The following is a 26602-nucleotide window of genomic DNA, read 5'->3' as shown; positions in this document are numbered from 1 at the left end:
CCATGTCAAGAACTTGAGATCTGCTTGCTCCAAAGGTTCAAAAGGTGCTTTGGCCAGTGACTGTAAGACAATAGAAAGGTCCCAAACAGGTGATCTCATAATTCTCCCTGGTCGCAAGCGTTTTGCACCCTTAAGAAATTGAGACACCAAACGTTGTTTGCCAATATTTGCACCATCCACTGACACATGGAAGTGTGAGATGGCTGCAATGTAGACTTTTATGGTATTAACTGATTTCCCAGAATCAATCAATGTTTGAAGAAAACGAAGAACCAAACTGGTGTCACACTTGGCCGGATCTAGTTGTCGGTCATGACACCATGTTGAGAATATTCGCCACTTGCTAAAATAGTTACTCCACGTAGACGGTGCCTTAGAACTATTTATTGTCCTTAATACAGCTTCATCTAAGCCTTCAGAGAGGGACTGAGCAAGGGCCATACCCATAGTTGAAGTGTCTCTGGACTGGGGTGCCAGATTTGGCCTTCCACTTGAGAGAGGAGATCTGCTCTCTGTGGTAACTGCCAAGGGTAACCTTGGACCAAACGTACAAGGGTCGGAAACCAAAGTTTCTTTGGCCAACGTGGGGCCACAAGTAAAATCTTGTGACGGCCCAAAGCTACCCTGTTGATCACAAGGTGGATCAAGGGTAGGGGTGGAAAAGCGTACAACAATTCTTCCGGCCATTCTTGAGATAGTGCATCGATCCCTAAAGGGCCTCCCTGGCTGTTCAGGGAATACCATAGATCGCAATGAGTTGTCTCCGTGGTCGCAAACAAATCGACCTTCGCCATACCGAAACGCCTCCATATCAATCTCACCACTTCGGGATGGAGGCGCCACTCTCCCGGGAGTGGTCCAGTTCGTGACAGCAGGTCTGCCGCTCTGTTCGCCACTCCCGGTATGTATACTGCTCTGAGTGATGAGAGCTTTGGAAATGCCCAAGAAAGTAGTTCCTGTGTCACCTGGAGACACCGCGCTGATCTGGTGCCACCCTGGTGATTGATGTGGTACACTGCCGACATGTTGTCTGTTCTCACTAAAACATGTTTGTTCTGTAACAACGGGAGAAAAACCCTCAGGGAGAGATGGACTGCCCTGAGTTCCAGCACGTTGATGTGCTCTGTGGTCCAGGGGAATTTCCAGTGTCCCCTGATGGACCTGCCTTCCCAAACTGCTCCCCACCCTGTTAGAGAGGCATCTGTCGTTATCACAGACCGCCTCGCTGGGATGTTGCCTAGAGGAACCCCTTGTGACGGTAACGACTTCCAAGGGTGTAACATTTGGACACACCTTCGTGTAACCTTTATCCTTACATGTCTGTGTAATTTGGGATGCAAGTGAAAGCTGTTCAACCAACGTTGTAGTGGACGGGCTTTGAGAAGGCCGAGTGGGACCACAGCTGCTGCTGCTGCAATCATGCCCAACAATCGCTGAAACTGAATTAACTTCACCTTCTTGTTCAGATGGAATGATTGAGTTAGACTGATCAACTGTACCACTCTCTGGGGTGATAAAGTTGCCGTCATCAGTTGGGAATCTAGCGAAACTCCTACAAACACGGTCTGTTGTCTGGGACTTAGATTGCTCTTTTCCCAGTTCACTTTGAACCCGAGAGACTGGACATGTTGGAGCACCACTTCGGTGTCCCTCATGGCTTGACTGCGTGAAGGAGCACAAATTAGCCAGTCGTCCAGGTATGACAATCTTCAAACCTGCACACTGAAGGGGACGAAGGGCTGCTGACACCACCCTGGTGAAGACCCTTGGAGACAGAGACAGGCCAAATGGAAGGACCCTGAACTGATAAACCCGATCTTGAAAGGCAAAGCGAAGAAACGGGCAGTGATCCTGACAGATGGGTATGTGGAAATAGGCATCCTTCAAGTCTATGGAAGTGAACCATTCTCCCAGTTCTATGGATTCCAGAATTTGTGCTGTAGTCAGCATTTTGAAGGGCAATACCTTTATGAATTCGTTCAACTTTCGTAAGTCTAGAATGGGTCGAAGTCCCCCGTCTCTCTTTGGCACCAGGAAATACTTTGAATAGAACCCAGTGAGCTGTTTGCTGGTGTCTATCTGTACAATCGCCTTTTTCTGAAGTAAAACTGTGATCTCTTTGGCCAAAATTTGTGCCTGGACTGGGTCTCTGACTACGGTCATATGATCGCCTGAAAAAGTAGGAGGGCGCCGCCGGAACTGTATCCTGTATCCTGTCTTGATGGTATCTAGGACCCAGGGATCTGATGTTACCTTCTCCCAACTGTCCAGGCACAGTTGGGAGCATTCTCCGACGACACAGAGACCGCTATGCCTGGCCTCCCCGGGGTTTGAAACCCCTGGAAGGACGCCTCTTAAGTGGTCCTCCCCTGACTGGATTATGGGCCTGGTCGGTCTGGGGAGCCTGATAAAAAGGTCTGGTTCCTCGATCATGGGACTGGTAACCCCTAGATCGTCTTCTGTCATACCCCCAAGTTTCTGAACGAGGAAAGTGTGGGGGCTGAAAAGAATGAGCAGCCCTATGGCCACATTTGGTAGGGCCAGCAAATGTTTGCTGAACTGACTCCCTTCTGCGTCTTGCCTGATCAGCATTATCCAGCAAAGCCTGTGCATCAGTGTGAAATATCCGTCCTGGAACCACTGGCATATTAGTCAAATCCTTCCTGATTGCGTCAGGTAAAGATGTTTGAGCCAACCAGATTTGTCTTCTGGCTAAAATTGCAGACGACATAGATGCCCCTATGTCCCTGGTAAGCTGTGAGTGTGTGATGAGTGCTGTGTCAATCAAGCTCATCACATCACGCTCTTCCTTATTAACAACCTTTCTTAACGCAGCCAAAACTATTGCTAGAGCATTTCCTGAACGGGCTGCCCGAGTAGCTGCATTATATGCCTGGCTAATTAACCGGTCTGTCTTTTGGCACTCCCTACCGGGACAACGAGGATTGTCAGTAACCTTATCAGGTCCCAAAGTGGTTAAGGCTGCGATCTCTCGCTCCACTGATGGCATGTTCCCCATACCACTCTCAGCGGGATAATCCAATTTAACAAACCGTCTACATCCTGCATTAAACTGGGGTGCCGCTTTTGGATTATTCCAGGCTTTCCTCAACATCTGGGAATAATCCTCAGCTACAGGGATTGACACAGTAGGCTGTGCAGGGGAAATACTCGCCCATACACCTTGTGTGGGGGCTGGAGCTGTAGCTTCTTCCTGTGCATTAAGGCCCAGGATCCTTGCTGCACTTAAAATGCGCGAAAGAACATCAGAATGCAGGCTTCCTTCTGAAACCTCAGACCTGGATTCCTCTCCCTCGTTTTCATCTGCATTCTCCTCACTACCATAAAGGGAGTTATTTGCATGCAGTGAGACGGCATCCGTATAATCATCCCCCTCTTTCTGACGTGATGTCAACTCATCCCCAGCCCGGAGTGCAGATGGCTGTGTGTTTACTGAAGAATTACGTGTTTCAAGCTTACCAGCTAAGTCACGCAATGCTGCTAAGATTTGCAACGGAGTGTCATCCTTGGGATCTCGGACTACTGTGTCCTTCTTTATTTTATCTGGAGGCATGTCAGGACCTGCATCTGGCCTCTTACGTTTATGAGAGGAACTACTGGGAATAATTTCTTTATTACCACCAGTTAACAGTTTAGCTCTTTGCACTCTTTCCCGCAAAGATAGCTCCAACGCAGCTGCACAGGGATCCTCAATATCATCTAGTACATGTTGCATACCCAAACAGGAGGGACATTCGCGATGCCCATCTCTTGGGTGTATGCTAGTTTGGCAAAAACGACACCTTGAGTGACTCATGACAACAAGTCCGAGGTCAGGTCACTCATATAATGATAGTGCATGAAAAGGGAAATAAACTGTAATGAATCACAGTATTTAACTAATTCTGGAAGTTGAACTGCGAGACTCCAAAATAACTCAGCATTTAATTGAAAAAAACAAGCAAAAATGCCATTAACAAATAGACTGTGACGAATCACTAGATGATAATCAAATTGAACACTTCCTTAATCCACAAAAAATATATGTCTGGTATTAGTTAAACACAATTAACCAGGTACAATTTAATATAAAGATTGTGACGAATCACTCTTCATACTCATCATTCAGAATACGTCTGCGAACAGAACTCCTTAGAAAATTATATATCCATCATTCTACGTGCGCACACGCAGTAAATGGAAAAGAAAACTCTCGTCTGCTGCGAACAGCTGACCTGAGAACCATCAATAAATGCCTGAAAACAAACAGAGAAAAATAAAGAAATACTCACCGACATGCGTTCCGACGACACGTCGAAATATTTAAATGAGGAGAAAAACCACTGCAATCCTCAGGGACTTGAAGCACCTGCACAAAACGTGACGGATTGAAACTAATCTCTCCTGTAATCAAAAACAATGCGCTCTACCGCGTCGGTCTCAGATGAGGCGAGAAAGGCAAGAGGAAGTGGTTGGTTCACCTGGATGTTATATAGCCAACCCCTAAGGTCAGTCACCTGACATTGTTGATATTTGGTCTCGAGGATAGGCGGAGGAATGGCGTCATTCAAGGTAAGACCGTGGTGACGGTCTGAGTGAGGTCGAAATAGATCTCGCAAAGTGAAGTATACCCTGGCATTTACACCGGGAGAAAGACTGATGGGCATTGATTTAACACATATGCTTACACTCTGTAGCCTATAGTTAAAACAGAATAAACATTATACTACAAAAACCGAGACTGTTGCTCCTGCGTCAGAACAGGCAAGAAAAAGTTTTTCCTTTCACTTTCGATTTAGATAGAATGTTGATGTTTGTAATGGGCTAGTTTACTGATTCTTATTCAGGGTTTGTTCACAGCGCTCGAATTTGCAGCAGGTATTGGTGAAGAAGAAAATGTTGTGCTTATTTTAGGGACCGAGCACCGATGGTGTGACAACCCAGTCTCACGGCAGTTCGTAATTGAGGACACGGAATTTAATCTATTGAATCGTCTTTATAGACACGAATTTCCCTTTTTTTCGTGTCATACAGAACGACCTTCAATCTAATGTATTTCAATGGGACGTTTTTTTTCGCGGCTGCACCTCGTTTTTCTTTGGAGAGCACAGTATTGTTTTTTTCTCAATTGTTATTCATTTTGCAAACTTTAAGGGCTACACTACCCAACATTTAATCAGGAGATTTTAAGCCTTTTGTATTGCTTTATATTCGATAGGCTACTCAAAATGAATGTATTTATTCGTGTCCACATGGTTCACGATTCAATAGATTAAAATTCGTGTACTCAATGACGAACTGCCGTGAGACTGGGTTGTGGAACAAGGAGGGGCAACGAATTTTCTTCACTCTTCCTGACACAAGTGACACACTGACTGGACTCAGAAATTGCTGCATTACAGACACAATTTAATCCTAAAATCAATGTGGTAGTGGAGAGACATGCATTTCGCAAACATACTCAAGCACCCAGTGTATCGGTTCTACGTTATGTTGCAGCTTTAAGACACTCGGTTTCAAAATGTGAGTTTGCCGCTGATACAGATCACATGATCCTTGTGAAAAGCACGTTATCAAAAGCAATTACAATCGCTACTTAGAGCAGACCGCTAAAGATGCATGTGTGTAGTTTTTCTTCACCAAAAATTACACATTTAAGGACGTAGTATAAATAGGCTCATTGAGATGCAGAAAAAGGTGTATGAACATGAGGAATCGTCCTGAATGCGATCATCAGGTGAAAGGTCATCATGTGGATAAATCTATTTATGGCTAAATTATTATTTTGAGATTTAATTATTATGAATGAATGCAATTAGTATATAAATGGTTTAAATGATTATTATATACGATTATTCGTTTAAATCAAATAATAAAATGATTCAGTGATAAATTACTATAAATTAAATAATGAAGAATAAAAGAAAGAAAGTAAAACACAACAGAAATGTATGGTTGCTCTCCTTAAGCTACACACACAGGTTACTACAAAGAGAAATCCAGGTTCCCATCTGTTCTTGAGGGTTCTGGAGCCCCCACAGTACACATCTGAATGTTTCTTTTATGACAAACCCAATGAAGCAGGAAAGAAGCTTTCAGATGAAGTCAGTGAGGTTTGACACCACAGTTCTGACTTGTGCTTGAGTAAAAAATATAGCAACACAATGCCTTATCAATATAACGGTTTCATTTCTAACCCTTGTTATTTGCATGCACTTGTGATGTTTATATTATCTGGGTGTAATCTGCAAAACAAATTAAACATTTAAATATATATAAATAAAACCGAAGCTGTATGTTGCCGAAGGTAGAGAGATGACAGGATGAGTAACGTTCCTTTAGCTCAACAAGAGCTAAACAAATACAAATTTATTGAATTCACTGTAAGACACTTTGAATAATAGAAAGATTTTCCCAATTAATGAACAAGTGTGAATGCAAAATAATCTGTGATAAGCAAATGTGTAATGTTGCATCATACAGTCACGTCCATCACCTCCAAGATCTCCACCTGAGGAGAGGAAGAGAGAACTGGTTAGAAGAGAGAAAGAAATGGATGAACATCAAGAAGGTGGTGAAATGTCAGCGTCAGCAGAAGACCGACCGGGCATGAGCTCAAGTGAGATGACACTATACACTGATAAAAGTGTGTTGGATTTACATGTTTACATCAAGTACATTGGTCCCACATGAATCTCTGAGGTTTAACAAAAATAATTTGTTCACGTAAATTCAACATGTTGGAATAAAGTCATTTAAAGTGACCTGGTTAAGTAATCTCAAATTGATTTTACTGTGTATGGTTCCCTGACAATGAATTAGTTCAGTTTCATATATTTTTGCATCACATGAATTATAATATTGAATAAAGTAGATAAGCTGTTAGGCCACAAACAAAGCGTGCTGGGCACTACAGTTTCAGGAGAAATCATTTTTGAATACTCGATTGGGTCATATTTGTCCTAAATAATTTAATCTAGGACGTTAAGCACATTTTAGAGAATTACATTAATCACAGGTGAAGCAATCAAGTGTAGACGAGAAACACAATTTTGTTGCAGAAATTGCAAGTAATATGACTGAGTAAATTGAATGATATGTGTTTTCCTCTTTTCTCAGAGTGGATGAAACGCAAAGGGCTTGTGTTGAAGAAGCAACAAGAATCGGAGCATCACCCAAAATTGGAGGCATGAAACATTTATTCATATTAAATTCATATATTTTAGAGATCAATATTTTTTTTTCCTCCACTTAAATACACCAAACTCATGCCAGAGTAATGCCTCATTTGCACTGCTAAACATAACACTTCAGAAAACTTGTTTGCAATTCTTAATGTAATCAATATTTTGGATCATGGCATGGCTGCCTCTGTAACAGGCTCTCTCAACATTATTGACGACTTAACGAATGATGGGGATAGCAGAATTAATCCAGAAGTATACAAAAACATCTTGGTTACCAATGTTCAAGAAAATGCCACAATACTTATCAGAAAGTGCTTCATATTGCAATAAGACAATGACACAGGAGTTTATCAGGTCAAAGAAATGGAAGATTGTATTGCTCAGGTCAGTCTCCAGATTTAAATCCTAGAGAACATGAATTTCAACAGTTAAAGAGAAGACTAAAGGCAGAAACTCCAGAAAAACAAGCAATGGTTGAAACTGGCTGTATTTAAGGCTGCACACTGTATTTAAGGCTGGGAAAAGCATTTCCAAAAAGCATTGAAACCAAGAATCTGGTGATGTCTATGGGGGGCAGACTCACTGTTGTGATTGAATGGAAGGGATTATGACGTCAATGTGTAATGTAAATTAATAGATGATGGAGCTGTTTAACAACAAAATGTTGTGATAAAGTAATTCTACTAATGTGATATTATACATTTACATTCGTTAATTTAGCGGATACTTTGATCAAATGTGACTTACAAATATAAATTAATATAAATTACCTACTAATTCACCAGAATGTAAAACAGTTATGTCTTGCCTTGAGATTGTGTTAGTATGTATGTGCGGATATTGGGCTTTAATGAAGAAAGTGATAAAAAACAAATATGCTATAGACATTATTAAATATATTATGTGTACACACAAGCAGATGAACCCAAATTATGAGTTGAATTGCCCAAATGTTATGCTTTGTTAAAAAAATATATAGGCAAGCAATCAATTAAGCCACAGTTTTCTTTATAATGTATTTTTATAAAACACGTGAAACTTTGCACATTCCGTTCATATTCTGGGCTCATTTTTATACCTGATACATTTTTTTATATATCATCGTCTTCATCCTTTAATCTACCCTGAAGCATTTTGAATAAGGGGAGAAAATAACTTAACGTGCACTAGCATGTTGTGTTCATATTCTTCTTCAGTAATAGTAATATTATTAATAAAGTTATTAATATCAATAGTGTTATTAGTATTCATAGTAATTATTAATACTGAAAATCCCAAGATTGTGCCTTGAACTGAGCACTGACTGTATTTCCTTATACTTGAGGCCAAGTTCAAAATAAAACTCTATGAACTGTTCCTTTGAGAAAATATGGAACTGTATGAACCACTGCATGCTGTAAAGTAGCGTAAACAGGAAGTGCTTGTTGGAACTCAACTTTTGCAAGAGAACGAAAATATCTTTGTGAGAGAATGCTAAAGTTTCTCGGGGGAACACAAAAGCTTTAAAAAATATTTATTCCTCTCACCCCATATTTTATTCACCACCATGTCTCTTTAAGGGCTCTGTAAAATGTATCCATTTGCCTAGCTGTGAGTATGCAAAAAATGGATGCATGTACTGAATATTTTAACATAAATAAAACAATTAGTAACTATTAAACAGACATTACAAAGAAAAAAAAATATATATATATGGGTGCTAGCTTTTATACAAAAATTAATCTATCGATACATATTCTTGATTTCTCCACACAGTCCCAGATGCCAGATCCTGTCAGAAAATAATCGTTTTGTCTGGTAACAGAACAAGAAGTTAGTTTGTCTGCTATCCAAAACTGTATAAACAGTCTCCTGTACTATACGTTTACATTAATTCATTTAGCAGATGCTTTGATATTTTTAAACTTTTAAAGCAACTGTTGAATTCAGGTAAATTGAGACACCTTTGACATACTTTTCGTTGTATGTTATATCTGCAGCAGCAATATTTCTCACATGCTCACAGCAGCATGTTGTGTTGTCATGATGTCAGCATGTCATGATATACAGTATTGGCAGAGCAAGTCTCTGTACTTGCTCTGCTGCAGCAGCAGTGTAGCAGATATATTCTGCCAAGACCAAATACATTAACATTTTCATGTACATTACCATGCCAATCCCTCTGAGATTTGCCATGACTTCATTAAGAATTGGAAAAAATTCAAAGCTAGTCAAAGTGTTATCTTGCAGATTTAGTAACTGAATAAAATATAAGATACCTTGGGTAACTGAATGTTATTCAGAAACTCTTTACCTGATTGATGACTGTTCTTTGAAGACCAGCAGTTTTCCAGAAGAATGGCAGCGTTCGCTATCTGAACTAAAAAATCTCTATATTATATATCTACAGTACAGACCAAAAGTTTGGACACACCTTCTCATTCAAAGAGTTTTCTTTATTTTCATGACTATGAAAATTGTAGAGTCACACTGAAGGCATCAAGGGCTATTTGACCAAGAAGGAGAGTGATGGGGTGCTGCGCCAGAAGACCTGGCCTCCACAGTCACCGGACCTGAACCCAATCCAGATGGTTAGGGGTGAGCTGGACCGCAGACAGAAGGCAAAAGGACCAACAAGTGCTAAGCATCTCTCGGGGAACTCCTTCAAGACTGTTGGAAGACCATTTCAGGTGACTACCTCTTGAAGCTCATCAAAGCAGTAATCAAAGCAAAAGGAGGCTACTTTGAAGAACCTACAATATGACATATTTTCAGTTGTTTCACACTTTTTGGTTATGTATATAATTCCACATGTGTTAATTCAGAGTTTTGATGCCTTCAGTGTGAATCAACAATTTTCAAAGTCACGAAAATAAAGAAAACTCTTTGAATGAGAAGGTGTGTCCAAACTTTTGGTCTGTACTGTATATACATCACATCATAATAAAACTAAATTCACTGTAGATTTCTACATTTAAACTAGAAAATTGAGAAAAAAAAAAAAAAAAGAAAAAAAGTGAAATTTACGCTGCACTTTGAAAATTATGGTATATTAACAAATTATGTCACTAATATCCACCATTTTTCTCTAATGATGCCTAGGAGGAAAGAACTAAATTTTCAGGACAGCTAGAAACAAGAAACAAGCTACTAGAGGAGGCAAGAAGGACACATTTAGAATTAATGGAACTGGTTAGAAGAGAGAAAGAAATGGTTGCTCATCAAGAAGGTGATGAATTGTCAGCGTCAGCAGAAGACCGACCGGGCATGAGCTCAAGTGAGATGACACTATACACTGATAAAAGTGTGTTGGATTTACATGTTTACATCAAGTACATTGGTCCCACATGAATCTCTGAGGTTTAACAAAAATAATTTGTTCACGTAAATTCAACATGTTGGAATAAAGTCATTTAAAGTGACCTGGTTAAGTAATCTCAAATTGATTTTACTGTGTATGGTTCCCTGACAATGAATTAGTTCAGTTTCATATATTTTTGCATCACATGAATTATAATATTGAATAAAGTAGATAAGCTGTTAGGCCACAAACAAAGCGTGCTGGGCACTACAGTTTCAGGAGAAATCATTTTTGAATACTCGATTGGGTCATATTTGTCCTAAATAATTTAATCTAGGACGTTAAGCACATTTTAGAGAATTACATTAATCACAGGTGAAGCAATCAAGTGTAGACGAGAAACACAATTTTGTTGCAGAAATTGCAAGTAATATGACTGAGTAAATTGAATGATATGTGTTTTCCTCTTTTCTCAGAGTGGATGAAACGCAAAGGGCTTGTGTTGGAGGAGCAACAAGAATCGGAGCATCACCCAAAATTGGAGGCATGAAACATTTATTCATATTAAATTCATATATTTTAGAGATCAATATTTTTTTTTCCTCCACTTAAATACACCAAACTCATGCCAGAGTAATGCCTCATTTGCACTGCTAAACATAACACTTCAGAAAACTTGTTTGCAATTCTTAATGTAATCAATATTTTGGATCATGGCATGGCTGCCTCTGTAACAGGCTCTCTCAACATTATTGACGACTTAACGAATGATGGGGATAGCAGAATTAATCCAGAAGTATACAAAAACATCTTGGTTACCAATGTTCAAGAAAATGCCACAATACTTATCAGAAAGTGCTTCATATTGCAATAAGACAATGACACAGGAGTTTATCAGGTCAAAGAAATGGAAGATTGTATTGCTCAGGTCAGTCTCCAGATTTAAATCCTAGAGAACATGAATTTCAACAGTTAAAGAGAAGACTAAAGGCAGAAACTCCAGAAAAACAAGCAATGGTTGAAACTGGCTGTATTTAAGGCTGGGAAAAGCATTTCCAAAAAGCATTGAAACCAAGAATCTGGTGATGTCTATGGGGGGCAGACTCACTGTTGTGATTGAATGGAAGGGATTATGACGTCAATGTGTAATGTAAATTAATAGATGATGGAGCTGTTTAACAACAAAATGTTGTGATAAAGTAATTCTACTAATGTGATATTATACATTTACATTCGTTAATTTAGCGGATACTTTGATCAAATGTGACTTACAAATATAAATTAATATAAATTACCTACTAATTCACCAGAATGTAAAACAGTTATGTCTTGCCTTGAGATTGTGTTAGTATGTATGTGCGGATATTGGGCTTTAATGAAGAAAGTGATAAAAAACAAATATGCTATAGACATTATTAAATATATTATGTGTACACACAAGCAGATGAACCCAAATTATGAGTTGAATTGCCCAAATGTTATGCTTTATTAAAAAAATATGTAGGCAAGCAATCAATTAAGCCACAGTTTTCTTTATAATGTATTTTTATAAAACACGTGAAACTTTGCACATTCCGTTCATATTCTGGGCTCATTTTTATACCTGATACATTTTTTTATATATCATCGTCTTCATCCTTTAATCTACCCTGAAGCATTTTGAATAAGGGGAGAAAATAACTTAACGTGCACTAGCATGTTGTGTTCATATTCTTCTTCAGTAATAGTAATATTATTAATAAAGTTATTAATATCAATAGTGTTATTAGTATTCATAGTAATTATTAATACTGAAAATCCCAAGATTGTGCCTTGAACTGAGCACTGACTGTATTTCCTTATACTTGGGGCCAAGTTCAAAATAAAACTCTATGAACTGTTCCTTTGATAACATATGGAACTGTATGAACCACTGCATGCTGTAAAGTAGCGTAAACAGGAAGTGCTTGTTGGAACTCAACTTTTGCAAGAGAACGAAAATATCTTTGTGAGAGAATGCTAAAGTTTCTCGGGGGAACACAAAAGCTTTAAAAAATATTTATTCCTCTCACCCCATATTTTATTCACCACCATGTCTCTTTAAGGGCTCTGTAAAATTTATCCATTTGCCTAGCTGTGAGTATGCAAAAAATGGATGCATGTACTGAATATTTTAACATAAATAAAACAATTAGTAACTATTAAACAGACATTACAAAGAAAAAAAAATATATATATATGGGTGCTAGCTTTTATACAAAAATTAATCTATCGATACATATTCTTGATTTCTCCACACAGTCCCAGATGCCAGATCCTGTCAGAAAATAATCGTTTTGTCTGGTAACAGAACAAGAAGTTAGTTTGTCTGCTATCCAAAACTGTATAAACAGTCTCCTGTACTATACGTTTACATTAATTCATTTAGCAGATGCTTTGATATTTTTAAACTTTTAAAGCAACTGTTGAATTCAGGTAAATTGAGACACCTTTGACATACTTTTCGTTGTATGTTATATCTGCAGCAGCAATATTTCTCACATGCTCACAGCAGCATGTTGTGTTGTCATGATGTCAGCATGTCATGATATACAGTATTGGCAGAGCAAGTCTCTGTACTTGCTCTGCTGCAGCAGCAGTGTAGCAGATATATTCTGCCAAGACCAAATACATTAACATTTTCATGTACATTACCATGCCAATCCCTCTGAGATTTGCCATGACTTCATTAAGAATTGGAAAAAATTCAAAGCTAGTCAAAGTGTTATCTTGCAGATTTAGTAACTGAATAAAATATAAGATACCTTGGGTAACTGAATGTTATTCAGAAACTCTTTACCTGATTGATGACTGTTCTTTGAAGACCAGCAGTTTTCCAGAAGAATGGCAGCGTTCGCTATCTGAACTAAAAAATCTCTATATTATATATCTACAGTACAGACCAAAAGTTTGGACACACCTTCTCATTCAAAGAGTTTTCTTTATTTTCATGACTATGAAAATTGTAGAGTCACACTGAAGGCATCAAGGGCTATTTGACCAAGAAGGAGAGTGATGGGGTGCTGCGCCAGAAGACCTGGCCTCCACAGTCACCGGACCTGAACCCAATCCAGATGGTTAGGGGTGAGCTGGACCGCAGACAGAAGGCAAAAGGGCCAACAAGTGCTAAGCATCTCTCTGGGAACTCCTTCAAGACTGTTGGAAGACCATTTCAGGTGACTACCTCTTGAAGCTCATCAAAGCAGTAATCAAAGCAAAAGGTGGCTACTTTGAAGAACCTACAATATGACATATTTTCAGTTGTTTCACACTTTTTGGTTATGTATATAATTCCACATGTGTTAATTCAGAGTTTTGATGCCTTCAGTGTGAATCAACAATTTTCATAGTCACGAAAATAAAGAAAACTCTTTGAATGAGAAGGTGTGTCCAAACTTTTGGTCTGTACTGTATATACATCACATCATAATAAAACTAAATTCACTGTAGATTTCTACATTTAAACTAGAACATTGAGAAAAAAAAAAAAAAAGTGAAATTTACGCTGCACTTTGAAAATTATGGTATATTAACAAATTATGTCACTAATATCCACCATTTTTCTCCAATGATGCCTAGGAGGAAAGAACTAAATTTTCAGGACAGCTAGAAACAAGAAACAAGCTACTAGAGGAGGCAAGAAGGACACATTTAGAATTAATGGAACTGGTTAGAAGAGAGAAAGAAATGGTTGCTCATCAAGAAGGTGATGAATTGTCAGCGTCAGCAGAAGACCGACCGGGCATGAGCTCAAGTGAGATGACACTATACACTGATAAAAGTGTGTTGGATTTACATGTTTACATCAAGTACATTGGTCCCACATGAATCTCTGAGGTTTAACAAAAATAATTTGTTCACGTAAATTCAACATGTTGGAATAAAGTCATTTAAAGTGACCTGGTTAAGTAATCTCAAATTGATTTTACTGTGTATGGTTCCCTGACAATGAATTAGTTCAGTTTCATATATTTTTGCATCACATGAATTATAATATTGAATAAAGTAGATAAGCTGTTAGGCCACAAACAAAGCGTGCTGGGCACTACAGTTTCAGGAGAAATCATTTTTGAATACTCGATTGGGTCATATTTGTCCTAAATAATTTAATCTAGGACGTTAAGCACATTTTAGAGAATTACATTAATCACAGGTGAAGCAATCAAGTGTAGACGAGAAACACAATTTTGTTGCAGAAATTGCAAGTAATATGACTGAGTAAATTGAATGATATGTGTTTTCCTCTTTTCTCAGAGTGGATGAAACGCAAAGGGCTTGTGTTGAAGAAGCAACAAGAATCGGAGCATCACCCAAAATTGGAGGCATGAAACATTTATTCATATTAAATTCATATATTTTAGAGATCAATATTTTTTTTTCCTCCACTTAAATACACCAAACTCATGCCAGAGTAATGCCTCATTTGCACTGCTAAACATAACACTTCAGAAAACTTGTTTGCAATTCTTAATGTAATCAATATTTTGGATCATGGCATGGCTGCCTCTGTAACAGGCTCTCTCAACATTATTGACGACTTAACGAATGATGGGGATAGCAGAATTAATCCAGAAGTATACAAAAACATCTTGGTTACCAATGTTCAAGAAAATGCCACAATACTTATCAGAAAGTGCTTCATATTGCAATAAGACAATGACACAGGAGTTTATCAGGTCAAAGAAATGGAAGATTGTATTGCTCAGGTCAGTCTCCAGATTTAAATCCTAGAGAACATGAATTTCAACAGTTAAAGAGAAGACTAAAGGCAGAAACTCCAGAAAAACAAGCAATGGTTGAAACTGGCTGTATTTAAGGCTGCACACTGTATTTAAGGCTGGGAAAAGCATTTCCAAAAAGCATTGAAACCAAGAATCTGGTGATGTCTATGGGGGGCAGACTCACTGTTGTGATTGAATGGAAGGGATTATGACGTCAATGTGTAATGTAAATTAATAGATGATGGAGCTGTTTAACAACAAAATGTTGTGATAAAGTAATTCTACTAATGTGATATTATACATTTACATTCGTTAATTTAGCGGATACTTTGATCAAATGTGACTTACAAATATAAATTAATATAAATTACCTACTAATTCACCAGAATGTAAAACAGTTATGTCTTGCCTTGAGATTGTGTTAGTATGTATGTGCGGATATTGGGCTTTAATGAAGAAAGTGATAAAAAAAAACAAATATGCTATAGACATTATTAAATATATTATGTGTACACACAAGCAGATGAACTCAAATTATGAGTTGAATTGCCCAAATGTTATGCTTTATTAAAAAAATATATAGGCAAGCAATCAATTAAGCCACAGTTTTCTTTATAATGTATTTTTATAAAACACGTGAAACTTTGCACATTCCGTTCATATTCTGGGCTCATTTTTATACCTGATACATTTTTTTATATATCATCGTCTTCATCCTTTAATCTACCCTGAAGCATTTTGAATAAGGGGAGAAAATAACTTAACGTGCACTAGCATGTTGTGTTCATATTCTTCTTCAGTAATAGTAATATTATTAATAAAGTTATTAATATCAATAGTGTTATTAGTATTCATAGTAATTATTAATACTGAAAATCCCAAGATTGTGCCTTGAACTGAGCACTGACTGTATTTCCTTATACTTGGGGCCAAGTTCAAAATAAAACTCTATGAACTGTTCCTTTGAGAACATATGGAACTGTATGAACCACTGCATGCTGTAAAGTAGCGTAAACAGGAAGTGCTTGTTGGAACTCAACTTTTGCAAGAGAACGAAAATATCTTTGTGAGAGAATGCTAAAGTTTCTCGGGGGAACACAAAAGCTTTAAAAATATTTATTCCTCTCACCCCATATTTTATTCACCACCATGTCTCTTTAAGGGCTCTGTAAAATTTATCCATTTGCCTAGCTGTGAGTATGCAAAAAATGGATGCATGTACTGAATATTTTAACATAAATAAAACAATTAGTAACTATTAAACAGACATTACAAAGAAAAAAAATATATATATGGGTGCTAGCTTTTATACAAAAATTAATCTATCGATACATATTCTTGATTTCTCCACACAGTCCCAGATGCCAGATCCTGTCAGAAAATAATCGTTTTGTCTGGTAACAGAACAAGAAGTTAGTTTGTCTGCTATCCAAAACTGTATAAACAGTCTCCTGTACTATACGTTTACATTAATTCATTTAGCAGATGCTTTGATATTTTTAAACTTTTAAAGCAACTGTTGAATTCAGGTAAATTGAGACACCTTTGACATACTTTTCGTTGTATGTTATATCTGCAGCAGCAATATTTCTCACATGCTCACAGCAGCATGTTGTGTTGTCATGATGTCAGCATGTCATGATATACAGTATTGGCAGAGCAAGTCTCTGTACTTGCTCTGCTGCAGCAGCAGTGTAGCAGATATATTCTGCCAAGACCAAATACATTAACATTTTCATGTACATTACCATGCCAATCCCTCTGAGATTTGCCATGACTTCATTAAGAATTGGAAAAAATTCAAAGCTAGTCAAAGTGTTATCTTGCAGATTTAGTAACTGAATAAAATATAAGATACCTTGGGTAACTGAATGTTATTCAGAAACTCTTTACCTGATTGATGACTGTTCTTTGAAGACCAGCAGTTTTCCAGAAGAATGGCAGCGTTCGCTATCTGAACTAAAAAATCTCTATATTATATATCTACAGTACAGACCAAAAGTTTGGACACACCTTCTCATTCAAAGAGTTTTCTTTATTTTCATGACTATGAAAATTGTAGAGTCACACTGAAGGCATCAAGGGCTATTTGACCAAGAAGGAGAGTGATGGGGTGCTGCGCCAGAAGACCTGGCCTCCACAGTCACCGGACCTGAACCCAATCCAGATGGTTAGGGGTGAGCTGGACCGCAGACAGAAGGCAAAAGGGCCAACAAGTGCTAAGCATCTCTCGGGGAACTCCTTCAAGACTGTTGGAAGACCATTTCAGGTGACTACCTCTTGAAGCTCATCAAAGCAGTAATCAAAGCAAAAGGTGGCTACTTTGAAGAACCTACAATATGACATATTTTCAGTTGTTTCACACTTTTTGGTTATGTATATAATTCCACATGTGTTAATTCAGAGTTTTGATGCCTTCAGTGTGAATCAACAATCTTCATAGTCACGAAAATAAAGAAAACTCTTTGAATGAGAAGGTGTGTCCAAACTTTTGGTCTGTACTGTATATACATCACATCATAATAAAACTAAATTCACTGTAGATTTTTACATTTAAACTAGAAAATTGAGAAAAAAAAAAAAAAAAGTGAAATTTACGCTGCACTTTGAAAATTATGGTATATTAACAAATTATGTCACTAATATCCACCATTTTTCTCCAATGATGCCTAGGAGGAAAGAACTAAATTTTCAGGACAGCTAGAAACAAGAAACAAGCTACTAGAGGAGGCAAGAAGGACACATTTAGAATTAATGGAACTGGTTAGAAGAGAGAAAGAAATGGAGAGAAAAGAGAACGAACTAGAAAGAAGAGCGATGGAACTGGATGAAAGAGAGGAAGAAATGGATAGAAGAGAGAGAGAACTGGAAAGAAGAGCGATGGAACTGGTTAGAAGAGAGAAAGAAATGGATGAACATCAAGAAGGTGGTGAAATGTCAGCGTCAGCAGAAGACCGACCGGGCATGAGCTCAGGTGAGATGACACTATACACTGATAAAAGTGTGTTGGATTTACATGTTTACATCAAGTACATTGGTCCCACATGAATCTCTGAGGTTTAACAAAAATAATTTGTTCACGTAAATTCAACATGTTGGAATAAAGTCATTTAAAGTGACCTGGTTAAGTAATCTCAAATTGATTTTACTGTGTGTGGTTCCCTGACAGAATGAATTTGTCCAGTTTCATATATTTTTGCATCACATGACTGAATTATAAAATTGTACAAAAGCACATATAATGCTAAATGCTAAGCATTGACCGCTCCTTGAGCAGTCACAACATGCCCTGAACCAGCCCACAGTCATAAGCAAATGCTCCACTTTTCTCCATAATGGTGGTAATTTAAACAGTCATAATAATAATGCCAACAGTGAACATTTAACACTATCAAGTCTACTCCTCAAGTCACATAAAACAACATCAGTTTTCCTCTCCTCATTGTGTCCAAAGCAAAGTATGCTGGGAACTACAGTTTAAGAAAATTTTTTGAATACTTGATTGGGTCACATTCATCCTGAATAATTTAATCTTGTACATCAACCACAGTTTAGAGAATTACATTAATCACAAGCGAAGAAATCAAGATATGTGTTTTACTGTTTTCTCCATGTGGATGGAACACAACTGACAGACGAATCAAAGAAGATGCCGACTGAAGAACTGAAACCTGTGCGACGAAACAGCAAAAAATTTAAGCCCCCTAACAGTAAGAATTATTTTATCAATGCATATTTCAATAGACATGATGACAGAGGATCATGAAATAATTATAATTTCATAGGATACACTAAACTTTCACTTTTGATGCCAGATCACACACTGGGCCTCCAGTGAAAAGATACTGAATAATGTTATCAAATCACAACTCTACACAATGGAGTCCATAAAAAAAATCCAACATACATTTAAAGTACACATGCAATTTTTCTCATTGTTGCAAGCAACACGTTACAAGAAACACACACCACATTCGGTATTTGACACCTTTGTGTGTGAGAATGGGTTGAAACTTCTCTCTTCCCCACAGCGTTGTTACACAGACCTATGCAATGCATGAGTTGGGCAAATATCTGCATGAAATATGTTGTTTGCTACTAAATCTAAAGGTTTTGCCCTCTCTTGATCCACCTTGCTTTAAGTTCTTTACTGTCCTGTTTAACTGTAAAAAAAAAAAAAAAAAAAAGATAGTGGAAACACATTTCAGTGTTAGGGTCACATTTAGATGCAAAGTAATAGTAACAGATTAATGTAGAATTACATTTAAAAGTAATATTTCACAACACTGCTGTTACAACTAACTAAACTGTCTATTTTTCATCAGTGTCTGAAAGTGGAGACAAACCTTCATCTTCTCCCTGAACAGACCATGATTACACAGGAGCATGTTGAAGGATTTTCCACTTTTCCAGTGAAGGTTGAGTACGAATGATCAATTGATTAATCAGTTGATATATATATGATGTGATATATAGAACTTTATTGTTAGACAAAGACAATTTTTTTTCTTGCATGATAGTATGTTCATTCACAATTACTACCACAGGGATCACCAGATCTTTATAAACTCTTAAAAAATACAAAAGGTTAGTGGTATTTAGATTTTTCATATTCAATTCAATTCTGTGATGTGTTATAGGTCTAACTTGTCAGGTCAGAAACAATATTATTATATGTTTTATTGTGATTACTGTGTTTTATTATGTGTAGTATAGTGGTGTTTTCTATGATACATGTTTGACGACATGCTTCAAAACATTTTTTGCTTACCAATATGTAAAAAAAAAAAAAAAAAGAAAGAACCAAAGAGGTTTTCTTTTCTTTTTTTTTTGGCCAGTATATCTCTAACTTTCTTTCATTGAACTTACTGTTTCTTTATATTGTTTTGGAGATTTTAACAGTATTGTGATCTGACTTTGGATGTTGTCTTTTTAGATTGACATAACCCAACGTCACAGAATTCATAATGTCCGTTGCTAATATACTGAAGTTTCAACTGTTGTTCTTTTCAACAAAATTAAGTAATCTGCTGGAGGAGGAGGTCATTATTGTAGGGGTATTTAGGCCCAAAATGAAAAAATTATCTCATTAATGAACGCCTGCAAACCAATTTTTTTTATTGTAAACCTTAATCTGTAGATGGAAAATGAGCCAATGTACATTCAAAAACTCTTCAGGAGAAGGCAGTTTATATTGTTCATGGAGCAGATAAAATGTATATAATTTTTCTCATCATTAAATTTTTTTCTCATCATTTAACGGCTGAAATGTGAGGTTTACAATTTATTAATAACATTTGTATTCATAAAATCTTTATTCAAACATGTAGTAAATGTTAGTAGATAACATGTTATGTTGTAACATATTTTTGCATTTTTTAAATCTATCCATAATATTTAAAGGGGGGGGGGGGGGGTGAAATGCTATTTCATGCATACTGAGTTTTTTACACTGTTAAAGAGTTGGATTCCCATGCTAAACATGGACAAAGTTTCAAAAATTAAGTTGTACGTTTGAAGGAGTATTTTTGTTCCAAAAATACTCCTTCCGGTTTGTCACAAGTTTCATAAAGTTTTTTTTTCGAGTATGGCTCTGTGTGATGTTAGATGGAGCGGAATTCCCTTATATGGGTCCTGAGGCACTTCTGCCGGAAGAGCGCGCTCCCGTATAGCAGAGCACTGAGAGCACAACAGACTTCACTGATCAGAGCGAGAGCGAAATTTCACAAAAGGAGTGTGTATTTGGTTGCCAGGGCAAGACAACCCTGCACAGATTACCAAAAAAAAATATAATAATAATTTGAAGATGCTTGTTTTACAAACAAGGCCCAGTTTGACGACGGATTCGCGTATCGTTTATTTCTTAAGGATGATGCAGTCCCAACGAAAAAGGGTCACGAACGTCTGATTCTGATTCTGATTCTGTTGGAACCGCAGGCGGTGAGTAAAACTGCTTCAAATATCTCTGTGTTGTTAACTTAGCTATCGGTGCGTAAGCACATCAAGTAAACAACATGCGATGTTGTCATCAAACTGCACTTTCCACATTTACACCTTAAAAAAAAATGAAAAAAAGACGACATAAAGTGGAACTTAGTCATTTTCCAAAACCGCTAAGCAAATATATACAGTTTCAGTACATACCACATAGAGACGACGTTGCTGATGCTGCTCTTGTTAAATTTCAGCTTCTGGATCTGATTCTGGATCATAAATATACGCTGAATCTGACTGTTAGCCGTGGTTTGTTTTGGATGTTCTTTTCCTCACGGTAATGTCACAGCTCCCAGACGCGCTCAACGCAAAAGCTTACTCGCGCTCGTGATTCTTTAGCTCCGCCCACACGTCACGCCTCTAGGCGCTCGTTTTTTTCTGGGAAAAATCCGTACAGACTATCTTTCTCTCATGAATATAATAAAACTAAAAACTTTTTGGAGTTATGAAGGATGCAGTACTACTCTATAGGTACTCAAGATTAACAGGATATTGAGTGAAAACTAACATTTCACCCCCCCTTTAATGTCAATAATGTATTCATGAGCACATAAAAATGTGTATTGTGGTGTTAATTTTTTGTTTGATGATTTTCAAAATAAAACTCTTATTGAACATGTCCAGTCTATTGTAACATATTGATAACTATGATCATTTGGTCGCTATAATCATGATGTGAAATTCCATATCCTTTCATCGGTTTGTAAAATACCTCACATATTTCAAAACAGGTTAAAACAATGCAATGCAGAAACATATCTTCCACTTATGTTTTATTGCATTGATGTGGAGAAGATTAAATAAGTTAAGAGTATAAATGAGTATTTCTGCTATATGAAGAAATGTAAAGTCTGTAAATGTAAGTCTTTTTCATTGATTATCACATAATTCTTATATCTATATTCTAGAGATAATGACAAAGGTAAATACTTTTTTGTTATTAAGTGTCACTTTCTCTTTCCTGGACCTCATGCCTTTCTGCTGGAGATGTGTAACACTGGTGAAGAAAATTATCCTTTGCATAATGCTCTCATGAATGTCTTTGGGAAGGAGGCTTCAGATTATTAAATGATATTGTTCATGCTCAAGGTTGATGTCCATGATTCAAGAAAAAAAAATAGCTGTGTTAAGATGCGATGAATAACAACTGCAAACCATAGAACAACATTTGCATGAGAGAAAGAGAGAAAAGAGAGAAGTTAGTTGAGGTCAGAATTGTGTGAGGAGAGAGACGTCCAGTCCAGTGGATCAAAACTTGAGCATCATTCCCCTGATGTTTTCACATATTTACAACTACACAAAGGAAGATTATAGAAATATATAGATATTTTAGTTAGTCCTATTAAAAGTGCAGATTAAATTAGGCTACAACTGAATATACACATTTACTGTTAGACCCTTCATAAAAAAGCTGATATGCTTCATTTTTATCATAGCATCAGAGCACAACGAGGAAAAATAACGAGAAGCACAGGACTTTACACAAGTGGATCACAACAGGATGATGACTTTAAATATGTGAGACAGGACAGCATGAAATCAGATCCACCCAATTTTATTTTCACTTACAGCTTGCAAATAGTTTAACTTGAAGAAGTGACTTTGATCAATAATGCAAGGTATTAAATAAGCCTGACAAAAAGTAGCCTACTGGCAGATCTTTACACACTTCTTTGTTCTTTACATTAAAGCTTTTTTAGATATTTAGCAGCATTAATGAATTCATGCTTATTCATGCTAATAATTGCATTGAGATGGCAAAGAATTATTAAGAATGATAAACATCTAGGCATTTTTTCTTCATTTATTTTGAAAGACGGTTTACATTAAACAATTTCTTGTTTTTTATACTTTTGAATGGCATTATTAGATAGAATGCCTTGTTTTATTTTATATAGCTACAATGAGTAGCTCTTTTTTCAAATGACTTCTGTTCACTGGATCAGCACACATCTGTAGGCTGCTCATCTATAGAGTGACAATGTCAAATAATAGAGTTAATGGAACTAATCTAGTGATGTACCTGCAGGTAAGGTTGATTATTATTTTGTAATCAATGTGTGAAATACCTGTGATAAAAGCTGGGAGGGTAAATCTCAAGTAAAGTTATATTGTCTAATATCACCATCTAGTGAAAGCACTATATAGTTACTCACTGTTCCAAACCCTTATGACTTCTGTGGAACATTAAAGGAAAGATCTCTGTGACTGTGCTATTTTATTTATATGAGCATGCAATAACTACATAATAATAAATAAAATAAATGAAAATGGGAGGGCATCACAAACATAATTATATGTATTTAGGCGCATGTAACGAACTGACGTCATGTGCGCGCACGCAGACGAAATTCAGAACCGGCGCAGTGCAGACGGGCGTTGAACACACACACAACTTAGACTGTGTATATTTTAAATATATTACATTGATCCAGACTGCGGCTCCAGATCCTGGTGTGCGTCACAAACTAACAGGCAAGAACAGCTTTTCCTTGCACTTGCGATATAAAAAGGATTATGATTTTTGTATAGGGTTTGTTATGGTCGTGTACCCTGTTTCACCGATATATGTATTCAATTCAATTCAATTCAAGTTTATTTGTATAGCGCTTTTTACAATGCAAATCGTTACAAAGCAACTTTACAGAAAATTATGTTTCTACAATATTTAGAATATTTAGTAGTAGCTTATGGTGGTGACTTTGTGCATGTTTGACAATATAAATATATATTTTTACTTTATTCCTAAATAACCATTTTTGTTGATTCTTGATTCTTTTGTTGATTTTGTCACAGGAAGTGCAGTGTTGCCAGATTTTGCATGAGTCATGCAAAGAAATGCCAAGTCATTATGATTATATATATATATATATATATATATATATATATATATATATATATATATAGCCTGCAGTGTCTTACCTTAACATAATATTTTATTCCTAAAAAAACGGTGATATATTCTATATCCATGGAGATATCCAAAATCCCTTTGTAAAATATTATTTCATATGAACAAAATGAAACAAGAATTTTTAACCTGAGTTTTGACCATATTCAGCTTTATGGCCTTTGTAGGAGCCATAAGGCTATTAATAATGTTACTTAAAGGTGCCATATGCAAAAATTGAGGTAAAAATATCCATAACATGACCTACACACATCAAAAGAATGAGAAGAAATAAGGGCGATGATGTCATTAAAAAAATGTCAGGTTATAATGCTGCAGAGATATCAACCTTAATTAGCATTAGCATTACTAGCCCCGGCCCGACAGGTGTCATAATACCAGTCTCGGCCATGGGAGGCGGTATGCGGGCAACATAACCACCAGCCAACCTGCAATACACGAGTAACTCGCACGGCTTGTGGGCGTGTACTTGAACCTGATGTCAATCGTGTGGAAAGTACAGCCCACTACTTCATTTCAGTTCAGGGAAGAGAGCGTCACATTTATCTTAGCAGAAAGTTGAAAAATGTTGCGTTTACTTCACACAAGTAAATCGCCATTATTTTCCAATGGGAACCTTATGAAGTGACGTAATTGCGCGACGTGAACATCATTTGTGAAGCCCGCGGTGAAACCAGGGTGAAGGACGCAAATCATTCTCATCTGCCAACAAAAATAAACGCAAAAGACCGCGCGAAGCAGTTACCCGGTGAGTTACATGACAGTGGGGGCAAATTATTTTGAGAGAGGGATGAGGATGAGGATGGCGAATGATAGGCCAGTGTTAAAGGCTACACAGTTAGTTTTCATTTTCTCAGTGGACTGTTGTAGTTTCATTCAGAAGTTGATGCACCTCTACAGTTGTAAGATTGTACTTTTTTGTTACAGAATAGTACCAAAACCTTACAGTTGTAAGTATATTAGTAGTATGTAAAATAATTTACGTTGCATTAAGAGATTGCACTTTGCAATTCCTGTAAAACAGCATTTGTATATTTGTGTGTATATTTTATTTGTATTCATTTTTACAGAAGTTGTTGAATATTCCTTTTGTAAAGCTAGAGAACTTGTTTGAATCAATGTTTTGTAAGTTTGAGCCATGTGTTATTTAAGGTCTGAAATAAAACAGAATGGAAACTTAAATATTATGTGATTTAATATGCTTGCTTATCATAGGAAGTCGTAAGAAATGACTCATTACATTAAGGTAGTAGCCTAGTGAGAACAACGTGTGAAAAGAGTCAATTGCGTGTGTCTCACGGTGAATGCTTGAGAGTTGGCAGCACTGGTTACGTTGGTTGGCGCTAGCTTTGATCGGCTGTCTGATGTTTACCAATGATGTTGACAGAATGCTGTCTGTCAAATTAATTTAATTAAAATAATGTGTATATACAACTCAAAATGTAATATGAACAAAACGAATAGGAACATATTGACAGGTAAAGGTGAAGGGGAGTAGCTTGAAGATGTTATGTTTCAATATCACTTGACATCACCCAACGTTTCTCTGGAGGCAAAACGTCCTCTTAGGCTTCGGCTATGGCTGTAGTGTTGTTGTGAAAGTAGGGGCGGAGCATAGAGACTATGCCGTTTCTCGTTTGTTACTCTAGAGTAGACCAATTCACTTTATTAAGGCATACTGCCCCCATCTGGTATGGAATGTGGAGTATGACTTGATTTTTTTTGCCAGACATGACAGATGGCACCTTTAATGTCACAGCTGTATGTAGCTAGGGTCTGTACTTCCCCCTGTGGTAAAGGGAAAGAATTGCACCCCTTTTGGGGACTTCCTGAAGGTAGCCATCTTAAACAGGAAGTGATGTGGCAAGGAGGAAGGGGGAAGGGAGACCGTTTTTTGACCTACATAACACCACACTGTTTGTTTTTGAATTAAGATTTTTGTTTCCAAGTTTTCACCTTTTTGTTACAATAAATTTGACGTCAGCACACCCATGGGCGCACAAATGGGCTCTCATGAATGTATTTGGGAAGGAGGCTTCAGATTATTAAATGATATTGTTCATGCTCAAGGTTGATGTCCATGATTCAATAAAAAATGGCTGCGTTAAGATGTGATGAACAACAACTGCAAACCATTTGCATGAGAGAAAGAGAGAAAAGAGAGAAGTTAGTTGAGGTCAGAGAGAGAATTGTCTGAGGAGAGAGACGTCCAGTCCAGTAGATCAAAACATGAGCATCATTCCCCTGATGTTTTCACATCTTTACAACTACACAAAGGAAGATTATAGAACTATATAGATATTTTAACTCAGTAGTTAGTCCTATTAAAAGTGTATTATACGCGCCTGCCACTCGACCTGTCACGGCTATACGCGCCTGTCACTTGACCTGTCACGGCTATACGCGCCTGTCACTCGACCGCTCACGGCTATACGCGCCTGTCACTTGATTTGTCACAGCTATACGCGCCTGCTACTCGACCTATCACGGC

The 26602-nt window shown here is 37.2% G+C and overlaps 1 protein-coding gene across 1 annotated transcript in view; it reads left to right on the top strand.

The window, feature by feature from the left end:
• The first annotated feature begins 3007 nt into the window (after nt 1–3007).
• Nucleotides 3008–26602, top strand: part of LOC127942243 (trichohyalin-like) — a 39352-nt gene continuing 15757 nt past the window's right edge. The window contains exons 1-9 of the mRNA XM_052537933.1: nt 3008–4572; nt 6484–6646; nt 7120–7187; nt 9650–9856; nt 10269–10443; nt 14740–14807; nt 17269–17475; nt 17880–18180; nt 19847–19860. Of these exons, the coding sequence (XP_052393893.1) occupies nt 4558–4572; nt 6484–6646; nt 7120–7187; nt 9650–9856; nt 10269–10443; nt 14740–14807; nt 17269–17475; nt 17880–18180; nt 19847–19860 (1218 nt within the window). The 5' untranslated portion in view covers nt 3008–4557. The remainder of the gene's footprint in view (nt 4573–6483; nt 6647–7119; nt 7188–9649; nt 9857–10268; nt 10444–14739; nt 14808–17268; nt 17476–17879; nt 18181–19846; nt 19861–26602) is intronic.

Source organism: Carassius gibelio, chromosome A21 (genome assembly GCF_023724105.1).
Source record: "Carassius gibelio isolate Cgi1373 ecotype wild population from Czech Republic chromosome A21, carGib1.2-hapl.c, whole genome shotgun sequence".
Classification (NCBI taxonomy): Eukaryota; Metazoa; Chordata; class Actinopteri; order Cypriniformes; family Cyprinidae; genus Carassius; species Carassius gibelio.
The sequence above is the reverse complement of the archived record's forward strand: the minus strand, read 5'-3'. Positions and strand labels throughout refer to the sequence as shown.